The following is a 13,836-nucleotide window of genomic DNA, read 5'->3' on the forward strand; positions in this document are numbered from 1 at the left end:
GTAAAAGATTAAGTCAATATTGATTGCTAATGGAGATGAGTGTAGAAGAGGTCAGATTAGGATGTTTCATCTTTTAGACAGCTGACAGTATTTGCTAATAGATGTAATGTAAAATACAGCAACATGTGGTACTTAACTTTCACATTTGCACACGTCTCCAATTAAGTACCGTATTCCCGCTAATAGCGGCCGAGGCCTTTATTGGAGTCAGGCTTTTATGAGAGAGAGGCCTTTATTTCTAATTCCCTTTGTTTCATATAGGTACTTACCGGTATATTTGCTCAAGGTTTTCCTATCATTCACACTGCTATTTTTTTAATAAAATTGTTTTATTTTATAATTTATTTATTTATTTTTCACTTTAGCAGGTACACAATATACACAATAGCAGTCGGGCAGGATTAATAGACGCTTAAGCACAAGTGGTGAGGATAGACGAGAGAATAAATGACGACTTTCTATCAGTCTGAACTCTGAAAAATAAACAGGGTCCATTTATTGGGAAAATTGACAAGGTTTTTAAACGGTACCGTACACACATGTAATTACGGCAACTTACGTGGCGATAGCGTAGGGTACCCGTCCCGGTGTCAGAACCACTTATTCTTTTCAATATTAAAACTTCCTCTCCTGTGTATTTCCTGCATATTTCAAACCCTTATCCTTGACGTTCATTTCAAGTTCTCTTGTTTGCGCCACGGTTTTAAAGCTCTCTGTTGTTTTGATGGTGTTTCGTTGAAAATCCGAGTTCATGTATCACTTCAAATGTAGCTACTGCCATCTGTGGCACCTATGTGTTACTACAACTATAATTGGCTGACTGGCACCTGTATTTGTTCCTGCAAACCACGCCCCCGACCATTTTAAGCGACCCGGCTATTAACCGAATACCGGCCACTATTAGAAGCAATACGGTAAAAAACACGTATCCATCACTCCTGTTTTCCTGCTTTCACAATGAAGTCGCAGGTTTCTTGTACAGCCTTCAAACACGCAGGGACAGACGCAGAGATATCGCCGTCTCCAGCATACAGGGTTTGATCAGATAGCAGGTATTATCAGTGGCTACAGTGTGTACGTGTCTTCCTCCTTTCCAGGAAGGTTGCAGCTGTCTGCCGTGATTGATGAGGACCAGTGATACTGCTGAGAACCACAGCTTATCCCCTGCCAAACGGCTTGTTTGTGTGCGTGTTGTGTTGATGGAGTACATGTACAGGTAAAGAACACTAGACAAGCATGTGTGCAAGTTAATTAATTAGGAGAAAGTTATCTTTAATGCTCTTTAAGAGTATCTATTTGATTTAAACTATTCAAAGTATGCATACAGTATACAAATTCAATTGTTTCTCATTGAATTGAATGAGAAGGTGTGTCCAAACGTTTGACTGGTAAATAAGACAATATTACATATCAGTGAGGTGCAAATGTATGTAAACCAGTATTTTCATTATCTGCTGTTACCGCCTCAATAACAGGAACTAAACGTTTCCGGTAACTGCTGATCAGCGGCTTTGAGGAATTTTAGCCCGTTCCTCCATTCAAAACTTCCTCCTGTTCTGAGATGTTGGTGGGTTTCCTCACATGAACTGCTCAGCTCCTTCCACGACGTTTCTGTTGGATTAAGGTCACAACTTTGACTTGGCCATTTCCACTAATAGATTTTGTTCTTCTTTAACCGTTCTTTTGTAGAACGACTTGTGCGCTTGGGCATCGACGTCTTTCTGCATGACCCAGTTTCTCTTCAGATTCAGCTCACGGACAGATTTTTTTTTTAGAATTTGCAGGTATGATTCTGAATTCATTGGTCCATAAATAAGGGGACACCCTCCTGGCCTAGATGCGGCGAAACAGTATGTGGGTTTGTGTGTTTCTAACTCTTTGGGGATGATTCTGTAACCTTGTCCAAGCTGATGGGCAATGACAACTCAGAAAGCTCTTTTGTCCCTGCCATCATACACTTCATATTTCAGCCTTGAAATTAACTTGTAATCTTTGGGGTGCTTTTACAACTCACAGATATGTAATATTGGCTCATTTTCACAAATAAACAAATGCAAGTGCAGGTATAATATTTCTATTTCATCTTGTTGGACTGGATTCTCTGTCTACTTTCAGGACTTGTGCAGAAGTCTGAAAAGAGAAATGCTGAGGTGCTCTGTAGGTGGACCGTAAATAGTCTCTATTTAGGCACGATCTTCATATGACAGAGTGACTGAACTCTTAATAAAGAAATAAAGAAAGAATAGATGGTTAACCCAATTTGGATCCTCTGTAACGAGCAATAGACTGCAACAGAAATGTTCGGCACAGGCATTCTACCACCTGCCACCCATTATCTCCCAACTGCCCTCAATACAATCCCACATTTTCTTTTTAAGGGAGTCAATAAGAATCTAACTTCTGCCACTTTATTTCCCATTTGGCCGCGGGGCTAATTACCCTGCGTGTTAATCAGTGCTACGGCACATGCATGTGATCAGCAAAAAAAGAGACTTCAGCTCTCTGAATAGAGTATCAATAGGAGGCATCAGCCTTTTAACGTCAACACTTTGGATACTTTGAAATCCTGCAAACGACAGAACGTGATTAAGAAGCGTTTCCATGCAATACAGGACTGCATGTCGAGATGCATAGAGCAAACAATCTATAGCTTGCTTTGTCCTAAATGCCTCAAAAACCCGCCTTTAAAATAGTTCCTCGTGGACAGATTCGGTATCGACACATATCAAAATGAAAGGCGTGCAAGCTCACCTCCGGTGTGACGTCTCTCGGGGCGAAGCCGGTGCCTCCGGTGGTGAGAATGAGGTTGAGTTCCTTTTCATCGCACCAGTCCACCAGAGTCTCCTGTTGTGTGACAAGCGCACGCACACACACACTCATGATTAATCACAATGGCAAATCAACACTGCACATTAAAATAATCAGATAGATAAATACGGTGCATAGACAGGAGGCGCTCACCTTAATTTCATCGATTTCGTCCGGCACTATCTTGTAGGCCGCAATCATACCTCCCAACCTGAGGGATGAGGAAATATCACCAAATCAGCAAAACTAGCATTAAAACACGACCTCTTGAAGGAAATCCTCTTATTGTGCATCTTTTGCGTCATGATGTCGACAATGTCAGTAGTTGGTGTTTAAGTTAAGGTCACGATGACCACTTGAAGGACAACGTCTCTCAGAGTAATAAATCAGAAAATCCCTCCCCAAAATAGGAGACAGATTCACGCACCCCGGAGCTTGTGTGCGTGGTATGTTTTCTCATTAACACATCCTCTGTTTTCCACGCTCCCTGATTTTGTAACCTTTAAAGACAAGTCTTTATCACCCGTTTAAGAAAACCTGTGAAGATGCTCATGACGTTCTGAGGATGTGCTAAAAATGTGAGAGGAATAGAGGATTAAAGACAGAATGGGCTAGAAGGAGCGGGAAAGAAACCTAAAAATATATATATGTCTACATATATATATATATAAATATGGCAGCAAAAAGGAGGAGAGTGAGAATGCCCTTGAACATCCCCTCCTGAAAGGATTTTCCACAGGATGGCCCATTGAGGAGGGAGTTCTGACAAGGACAGGGATGCTGCTGCTGCTATTGAACAGCGAACCGTGGCGACCTCCTGTGGCCAGTTAGAGTACAGCAACTCAAAAAAAAAAAAAAAAAAGCAGCAACCCCAGGCTCAAGGTGAAGGCTCTGCACAGACACCACTTATGTAACCCCCCCTTCCCCCACACCACCACCTTTTTTTTTTTTTTTTTTTAAGAGCGCTATTTTTGGGACACTACTGCATCATGATTCCTCTCCGCGTCACAGACTTAAACCCCTCAGACAAATACCCATAAACAAATTTTCTGCGTGGTTTTCCCTACATTGGGATTCTGACTCCTCACACACCGAGCTGCAAATTGGGCACACCGGAAAGATTCGTGTTCAGTTTTTTTTCAAAATGTGCAGCGGAGAGACGCGCTAAGCCGAGGCCACACCGAAACGCTGCGTCCAGCATGCACGAGGCTCAGGGGGGGAAGCCGTCTGCTGCTGACAAAGGACTCGGAGAAGTCGGAAGGAATCATTTAGGAAGTGCATTTTTTTTTAATGAAACACTGGACACGCAGAGCCAGTCGGAGCATCCGCTAACTTGTGCACGCACACAACTTCCCTGCTGATATTCCTGCGATGACAGGAGTGATTTACTTCTCTTGATGTGCTCAGAAGGCGGGAGGGGAGGGCAGGGGGGTTATTCTGGCATCTCTGCACGTGTGTGTTTATGTGCGCTCATGCATGTGCACTCCGTCCGTTTACGTGTTTGTGTGTCTGTGTTACACCTCGGGAGAGTAAAGGAGCTGTCAGGACAAATCACCTCTCTCGCTCTCCTGGGGTTTTTATGCCTCTCTGTTTCAGCCCAAATGAAAATATGCTCAACACAAATAACTAGGGTTCCTTCCCACCGTTTCCTAGGCAACCCCTCCTGTCTGGAGCCTCCAGTTGCTGTGTTGTTCGTCGTGAGAGAGAGTTGTGTGAGAGCTTTTCTTTGTGTGTGTGTGTGCCAGTGAATTTTTTTTTCTTTTGCTAACTATCGGGGATGCCATTTCTCTTCAGAGGCAGAAACGTGTTGTTGACTGGACATTTTAAAGCAGATGCAGATTCAGGTTTATAAAATGCACGACGCGATTTGCGTATACGTGCATTGCGTTTGTGTGCTTGTCCATGCGTTCCTCATTTAGACAAATGTGTGTGCATAATTAGAATATGGGCACTGTAAGCTTGTGGATGTATTTAACGCCGCATGTTTTATTCTGTATCTAATCGGTAGACAACATGAAGCACTTGTACTGATGTAACAGTCCTGCACTTAATGTTAACTTTAAAACTAGGGATGGGCATCGATAGCCAGTTCCAACTGGTTCAATTTATCGATATCATTAGTATCGATTCCCCTTATTGATACTTTTCACGTCGAATCTTTACATCGCAGTCCAGAAGGTGGCGGTAATGCACCTTAAAAGTTGTTTGCTAACCGCCACAAAACGAAAGAAGAAGAAGAATCTTTACGTCAGAGTACGTCATGTGATTCAGAGCTCGTCATTCACATCGCATGGTGACAAGGAAGACATGATGGCAGAGAGGCTGAAACGGTCCAAAGTGTGGCCATGTGTTACAATCTCTGGTCAACGAGTGCAGCCATCGCTAAGTCTGTGCTGGTGAAGACCCACCGACCAATTTCCTATTCGTTTTCTTACACAAGCTCTTATATCTCATTTAGAAACTCAATACAATTACCTTTTTCTAGAACGAAAATTCACATGAAGAGTAGAGGGTATGCAGATGATGTCACAGCCAGCGAAGTCTCCGTGGTAATGGCTACTGGGTGGCAAAAAGTGAGAATTGAATGTGGAGATTAGCAGCTATTAAACTTAACTATTAAACTTAAACTATTTGAAACTGAGGCTAACCCACTTTTCCAAATCCGTACTAGTTCGTATGGATCATTGTCGAGTCCAACTGTCCTTAATTTGATCTGATAATCTACATTTTCCCTGGTTTCACTGTATTTACTGATACATTTCACTGTGTTTTTTGCTACGCATACCCTCTACTAATCAGTGAATCGATAAAGAATCGGACTGGTAAGTAGAATCAATAATGCCATCAATAAAATCCTATCAACCCATCCCTATTTAAAACATAACAGATTCAACTGTGCTTTTATTTTGGAGGCTGTTGTTTGTACTATTGAATTATATTCTTTCCTCATTCTAGTTAGCCTAGCCAGGCTAAAAAACAGAAACACATTTCACGTTTCATTCGATGCAGTTTAAATCCATCCTCCTATGATAATGCAGTTGAACTGATTTCCTTCTGAAACAGTTATACCCGCTATAGAAACATGCAGCGCCTGTGCACACAGTAGGTGCAGCCCACCCCAGGTCTTTTTAAGATAGTTTATTAGCATCTTAAATTTATGTGATCATTTGATCCACCTCGTTAGGTTCACATATGTCTTCTAAAGAGTTATTTAACACTAACTCTTCTTTTAACTACTATGACATGGAAAGCTGTGTATACAAGTCATTAACTTTTAGAAAATGTCCACTTATGAGGCTGTGATAAGAGGGGGCAAATCTCCAGCTCTGGCAAGCTAACAGTTCATGTGGTGTTCACTAAGACGGTTCAAAATGCTCAACAGATTATACTACACACCGCCAAAACCATTTACAGTGGGCTTACAAGAGAACAGTAACAGTCCAAAATGTGGCAGTACTGATGGAACTTTGTTACACCTACTCTGGGATTGCAAAAGGATGAAAGAAGTTTGGTTTGGCGTAACAAAACAGGCTAGTATGAACCATCTTGACGCAACTATTCCACTAACACCAGAGCCGTGTGTATTAGAAGATTTGCATCATTTTAATAAAGTTTCGACCAAGGATAAAAAAAGGTCTCCCTCTTGTGCGCGATCACAAAGAAAATAATTATGAACTACGGGATCTGTTCAAAAGCTCCATTAGAGAAGAGTGGCCTTTAGGTTGGAAAATAATGTTTAAATTTGGTCCGTGTTTTATTATGTTGAATATATGCTTGTGTGTGTATATGTATATATGTATGTGCATATATAAAATATAAAAATAAATGAAAACAAAGATCCTTTTTTTTCAAAGCTTCATTTCTTCTTTGTTGACTTGAACTTCTCCTATTTTTTCTCGGGACTGTTGTTTTGCCAGTCAGCTTTTAATAGAAGCTCGTCTTCGGTCTCTAGTGTCCTACATTTGAGGCTTCTTTGTATTTGAACTGCAAACCATGATGGGATTAAGAACAGGGACATTGTCTTATCTTGCGTAGTTGGCCATTTAGGTATTCATAAAAATTTAAAGGAAAAGAGGATCATCCCGAGTTCAGATGCTGTCTTCAAAGGGTGTCGGGTCTACCATGTTCAGGAATGAACACCAAGGTCTGTAAGGTCTACAGTAAGGCTGCACGCAACATCCGATGTGTGTTGTTATATATATATATATATATATATAAAAAAAAACAGATAGGTGCAAACTTTGCTTTCTTTTGACTGGTTCAAGAAAACAAATGTGTACCATGGAAGAGTCATGTGTGCGGGAGGTAAACCGGCATGTGCACACACGTTGGTATGTGCAGAAACGTGTGTTTGTGCATGACTCGCTTCCTTGCAGATAGAGTGCTTGGCTGCATTTTGGGTGGGTGTGCTCTGAATCGAGGGAGGCCTATTAGAGGGGAAAGGGCTTGCAACATTTTAATCTCAAAAACCCATCTATGTCTCTTTCTACTGCGAGGGGGCTATGACATATAAAGCTCTTCTCCAAACCGCGGGCCAGAGGTAGTCGGCCTGGAATAAAGGCTTTTTTTTGCCCGAGGTGTGGACAAATCCTGATGCGGATGGCGGGGGAAGAGTGGGACAGGAAAAGAGAGAGAGAAAAAGAGAGAGAGAGAGCGGTTTTTGGCCTGAAAGCCCAGACGCCTCGGCCAAATCTTTCGATGAATAAAAGACGAGGCCCAGAGAAGAGGATAAAGAGAGGAAGACAGGACAAGAAAGGGAGGCAAGGAGTGAAAAGAGCGAGAAAAGAGAGGGATGGACTGTCAGGGGCACACTTAACAAGAGGAGAGGGGAAAAGTGGATGTGAGTGTGTGCATGGGAGCCAGCTGCAAATCTCGGTGGTTGCGGGACACTTCCAAGATGAGACCCATCTGCCAGGGTGATTTCATTAATAATACAAGCTCTTTGTACGGAGCACTCAATCTCACTCTTTCTTTCTTTCTGTTGCTTTCTTACACACACACACACACACACACACACATGCTGCATCCAGGGAGGGGAGCCTTGGCCGTCTCCACACTCACGGTGGTAGCATGGACTCGAGCCCATTAGAGCTGAGCTGTTGGTTCATCCATATGTAGGAAAGCTCTCAAGGGGTCACCTCTCAACATGTTAGCCGGGAAGGATGGAGGGATAGAGGAGGAGGAGGAGGAGGAGGAGGAATGGAACGAGCCCACCTCTTCAATCCCCTACCGTGATGAGAGCTTCGAGTGCCCAGCGAGGTGTTCCACTCCCATGATTCCACTCACGGCCACTAAGCAGCATGCACACGGCCGCAGAAACACACACACACACACACATGCACACACTTTAAAACAGCCTGCAGACCACTCCACTCGGCAGACCTCCCTTTTTATTTACAGAATAAATGTCATTGCGGTTCAGATCAGCCATCGCTGACCGTTTCTCCCGTTTCATCTCTCTCTTCCGAACGCCCCCCTGTCACGCCACATATAAAGCAAACACGTGTTTAAACCACACAGTTAACACATGTGGCAAAGCAAGCACTGCTCATGGTGCTGGTGTGGTTTGAATGACTTCCACTGTGCCTGCAGCACAGTTCAGGTCTGCTGCTTGAGACCTTATGGACACACCTGGACGACAATAATCCAGTTAAATTTTATTCATATAGGGTCAATAACAATACAAATTGTCTCAATGTGCTTCACAAAATCCGGTCTGAAACCTCCAGAGCGAGTCTGAAGGCGATGCTGGCAAAGGAAAAACTGCCTTTTAACAGGAAGAAACCTTGAGGAGCTAATGGAGAGACACATCTGCTTAAGGTCGACCGGGTAGAGACAGTAAAAAAAAGATAAGAGAGCAGCAGGAGAAACGAGATGAACATACATCCGTCATAAATACATAAATCTACAAATACAACACACAGCTGATGATTTTACAGGGCAGGACGGCCGATACGTTTACATGCAGGTGAAAAAATCAAATCATTGCCTTAATCCGACTTTAACCGGACAACTTAAGTCCATGTAAACATGTTACTCCGATTAAAATCAGAGTTCTCCTTATCCGATTAAGACGCCCACATAATGCAATTGGAAATTGATTTTCTCCGACATGTAACGCGCTTAATCGGACCTGTAACTGGACAACGCGAGTGCGCATGTTGCACAAGTGCTGCGCTGCGCTATGACCCTGGAACAAAAACATCAGAGAAAGCCGGTCGCAGAAGAAGAAGGTAAACAGAGAACCACCTGAGGGGTAGTGCGCATCTTATATGTACAAAAGTAGTGCGCACATTATGTACCAGATTAAAAAAGCTGAACTATTATCCATCTAATTTTAGTTTGAAATGCAGGTCTGCCTCATAAACGACTCTTGTTTATTATATGAGGTAATGGGTCAACCGGAAAGAGGGCGTATTAACATGGTATCAACCTGCTGAAAAGACAAATATCGCCACCTAGTGTGGAGGAGGAGGACATGTTCCTGTCAGTCATTGGATTTTCTCCGCTGCATGGGACACTGGGACAAGGACCACATTCAGAAAGTCGAATTGCCGTGCATGTAAACGCACTGAGTGACAAATACATTAGGACTTGAAGGAAAATTGCTTAATTCTATAGATGTGGAGTATAAGTCATCCTCGAGTCCTCAGGCTGATCTTAGCTTCCTGAATCATCACTGTGACTGTGTTCTCCTCACTGCTGATTAAAGTAGTAGAACGTGCATGTTAAATCAGACGAGGACGAATACATGACGGCTGATGTCTGACGCAGATCCGTGGCATAAACGTCAAACGTGCTACACGTCCGTCCACCGCCTCAGTTTACTATGGAAAGAGTTAACAAAATGCTTGATGCATAGCCTGATTTGTTCTGAATTCATTTGAACCCAACAAAAAAAGACAGTGGGAGGCATAAAAAACTGTGTAAAACGATGTATATACTACCTGACCTTTGTAATTTTGTGGATTTAAATGTGTGATACAGAATTAGTTAAACTAATTTTCACCACTAGCTTAGTGTTAAACTGCTAAAATACAATATTACATTAGGGTTTCTTTTAAAACGACACAATACTTCAGAGGTAGCAGCAGACATATCAGCAGTCATGTAGTATAGTGGCAGTTTTTAAAGAAATTGAACTTGTTACTGCAGTTCTTTCTGTGGTTTTACTTGTATTAGACAAGAACAGATTTCACGACAGATTGAAACATGGGATGTTTCGCTAAAATGATCAGCATTTTTAGCCCCTAGACACATCATAGCGCACAAGGTGCTATTTTCAGCTTTTCTGAGATACAAGGTCTGGGGCCCTGAGGATAAAGCACAAGTCTGTGCCTAAACTTCTTATTGGTCCCTTATCCAGGTTTCTGTCTGCGTCTTCGTCCCCCGACCGTCTCCCGGCTGTGAAATTCGGGCCCAGTGTCACCCATCTGATTGACTTGTAGCTATTCTTAGCCACAACAATTTGTAAAATTGACAAAGGTTGTTACAACCGAGTCACTGGAGGGCAGAGACACAGAGTTGGCTCAAACTGCCGCGGAGGGTGGACTCGCTCGACCTTCAGCGCACAAACAAGCACGGATGCAAAAGATAAAAAAATAAATAAAATAAAACATTAATCTAAAAGTGTTTGCTTGCTCTGAGGTAAGGATGCATACAAAAAAAAAACCCAAAAAACAAATACACACCCACCTGCTTGTACGCACATACACCTCTGTCTCATCTGTGTGTCCTTGACTGTGGGTATCATTTGTTTGACTCTGTTACTTGCTCTCTCTCTCTCTCTTTTTTTTTTTTTTTTTTTTTTGCCACAAATCATTTTTCTCTCCCCCTGACACACCTCTGGATACTCCTGAATGCCAAACTGGGCAGCCTGATTGATTGCATGTGCCAGAGTGTGTTTGCATGCTTGAGAGATGCTGTGATTATAGTTTATGCTATGTGTCCTGCTGTGGCACCATGCTCCCTCCTTCCCTCCCTCCCTCCCTCCCTCCCTCTCTCCTTCCCTCCCCCGCTCTTTCTCTTTTCGTCTCTGTCTATGCGTCTCTGTCACGGCGGCGGTGGCACATTGAGGGCACAGCGTTCCGGCTGCTCAACCTGATGGAGCTGCTGACTTGTGGTGTGGCGTGGATTAACATGGCACGGAGGCTCTCGGGCCAGAGGAGGTCAATCATCACCGCAGAGCAGCAGAGAGGGAGGGAGGGGGAGGACGGGGGGGGGGGGATGCTGACGCCGACTACATGTTCCAGTTGTAATGTTTAACAGGAGCCAGGATCAACGCTATCACTTCACTGGTACATGGCACATTTGTCTGAGGTCATTTCCTCTTATGGGTCAGCAACAAGAAAGTCTAGCTAACAACCGGCTGATCCCAGTTCACTGGTCACGGCTTAACCGTTTCTGGACTGACAGCTACGCGGATTTAAACTCCACTGAGGGTTAGCTTTATAAGCGCTAGCTAGCAAAGTTGACTGGAAAGTCAACTGTTTACTATACTAAGTTAGATATTTTTGCTGACACGTAATTTAACCTTACATACATCCAATATATTTTATATATTATGGTAATTTTACGGTAATTTTATATTGGTTTGTCTTTAAATTACTGTAATATACCACATATTGGATTTTGTGCAAAATAGCTGCATCCTAAACTAAACTAGCTGTTTAAGAGGTGGAATTCCACGGACAAATGTACATAAGATTAAATATACCATCAGTGAAAACATCTACCTTGTAGTAAACAGTTGACTTTCAAGCTAACTTTGCTAGGTAGCGTTTATTAAGTTAAGCTAGCTCACATTACAATCTGAAGTTGTTTCCTCTGGGTTTTTATTCTCAATAATAATAATAATAATAATAATAACTGTAAATGGTAAGTGGTCTCACAAAATCAAGACTACAAACATCTGGTTTCAAAAAGTCACGGTAGTTTTGGTAGTGAACAACATAAGAGGCTTAAAATTATCGTATTTTGAGGAAAAGTATCGTACATTTGAATCAGGACCATCTGCTACAGTAAAACATCAACATGGACCATATAATATAGCTTATAATGCAGTTTTACCTTTAAATGAACTAGCACCACTGTTTGTGTTTGCCAATAGCCACTGTATTGAAGGGGTCGAATTATCGTTCATTATGGGATATTTGGAATTATTGATTGTACGGAGGGTAATATTATCGTACAAATACGATAATTACCGTACGTCTGACAACGCTGTTCTGGGATCAATGAAATAACATAACAACATTCGAAATCATGCAAAGATATTTCTGTTTCATTATGAGACCATGTCAGAGTGAATTAAGTCCCGGCAGTCCGCCATAGTATTGACATCGTATGGGAAAGTCTGTCTAAATTTTAAAAATCTAAAATATTCATTATTTATTGGAAATGTCAAAGATTCTTGATTGTACTTAAATGTACTCGAGTGTCTGGGTTATGATTGGGCTTTTATTTATACACCTCATCCTGGTTGCAGAAGCAGCTTCAGTCAAACGGCTTAACCGGACACAAACAACCAAAGCATCTCCCTTAAGATAAGGCAAGATGTACTTTTATTAATCAAAAAAAAAAAAAAAAAAAAAATCATCTTCACTTCTAAACAGATGGAGAAATACACTTTGTCAGTTTGGATGTGAAAGAGCATCAAAAAGCTGCTGAAAGCGATAGTAAAGAGTAAATTTTAGACAACATTCTTGGTGTTGACGTTGGCTTCCCTTACACAAAATGTAAGTATATCCTCAGTATTATTCATTCATTCAGCCATTAACCAGCCATGGCCTCAACTCGTATTCAAATATGTTATTCTATACATTAGCTTGTTATAATTTGATAGACAGATCTAAATGTTTGTGGTTGCCCTTTTTTTTTGGAAAAGTTAATACTCAAACTCTCTGAGAAATAGATGAATAACTGCTAGTTAGAAGAAAATGGTGTGAGATGCAGAGATTTCAAAGGACAGTATTTGGCTGTGGTTAGAAAAAAAAAACAAAAAAAAACACAGCTTTGGGTTAAATCCTGAAAACCTATATTTTTATGACATATATTTATTTAATGGTGGGGAAGACCACCTATTAATTAAATATGTTGCAAATAGATATCTTGCATCCTTGCCACCGTCATTAGGTTGTAAAAATGTCATCTGGTTGTATTTAAAACAATAAATAAAAAGGAAATATACCACAAAATTATATATATATATAAAACAAATATACATGGACAGCTACAGAATCAAAACCACTTAAAATGTATTTTCCCAGTGCGCCACACTGTACAAACAAGCGTGCGATGACTCCCCTAATTACTTTCTGGCGGCCTGTCTAGCGTGACGCACATGACATGGCACAAGTCCGCTCACACTCCCTCTCTGTGTCACACACAGACTTGACACATAAATTACACATCAGCCTCGGAATAAACATACCGTAAAGGCCATGACAAGTGTGGATCAGTCTGGGGCCCCCACGGCGGGGAGGATGGGAGGAGGGGGGGAGGGGAGGGGGGTACTGGTGACACTCCAGTGATATTGACTGGTGTGATACTGTGACAGGGGGGAGCACGGGGTGAATCAATGGACGGATGTGCGGAGAACGGCTCGGGCGTCTAGAGGAACGCGTCCGAGGCTGCATGCCGAGGGGTCACAGTCGGTGGCGTTTCCAGTCGCATGCTGAGGTGGCACTTCAAAAGGCAATATGCGGCGTGTGCATGGCTATAAAAAGACTCCATCAAACCCCACTTATAAATCTGGGAGACATCAAATCTGCAGCATGCAGCATAAAACGAAAGAAAGTTCAGACGATAGCGCGCTTCCAATCTTTTGCTTTCCGTGGTGTGGAAGGAGCGGCCTGAGCTCTGACCTCCACCATATTGAATTCTACCTCAGCGATGAAACTGTTGGCCGGGCTTTATCATTTAGCATCAGCGCCTGACCTCGGTAACTCTCTTGTAACTGAATGGAAGACTATCCCGGCAGCCGGGACCCGAAAACCCGCGCAGGAGAATTTCCATAAAGCCAGAGCA

General features: G+C 42.3%; 1 protein-coding gene across 7 annotated transcripts in view; it reads right to left on the minus strand.

The window, feature by feature from the left end:
• The window catches only part of gphnb (gephyrin b), a 94,088-nt gene that overhangs the window by 52,003 nt on the left and 28,249 nt on the right, over positions 1 to 13,836 (minus strand). For all 7 annotated transcript variants that reach the window (XM_047573941.1, XM_047573939.1, XM_047573943.1 and 4 more), the window contains exons 3-4: positions 2,962 to 3,019; positions 2,752 to 2,844 (exon numbers count right to left, since the gene is read on the minus strand). In XM_047573941.1, coding sequence (XP_047429897.1) covers positions 2,752 to 2,844; positions 2,962 to 3,019 — 151 coding nt within the window. The remainder of the gene's footprint in view (positions 1 to 2,751; positions 2,845 to 2,961; positions 3,020 to 13,836) is intronic.

Source organism: Mugil cephalus, chromosome 21, assembly GCF_022458985.1.
Source record: "Mugil cephalus isolate CIBA_MC_2020 chromosome 21, CIBA_Mcephalus_1.1, whole genome shotgun sequence".
NCBI classification, from domain to species: Eukaryota; Metazoa; Chordata; class Actinopteri; order Mugiliformes; family Mugilidae; genus Mugil; species Mugil cephalus.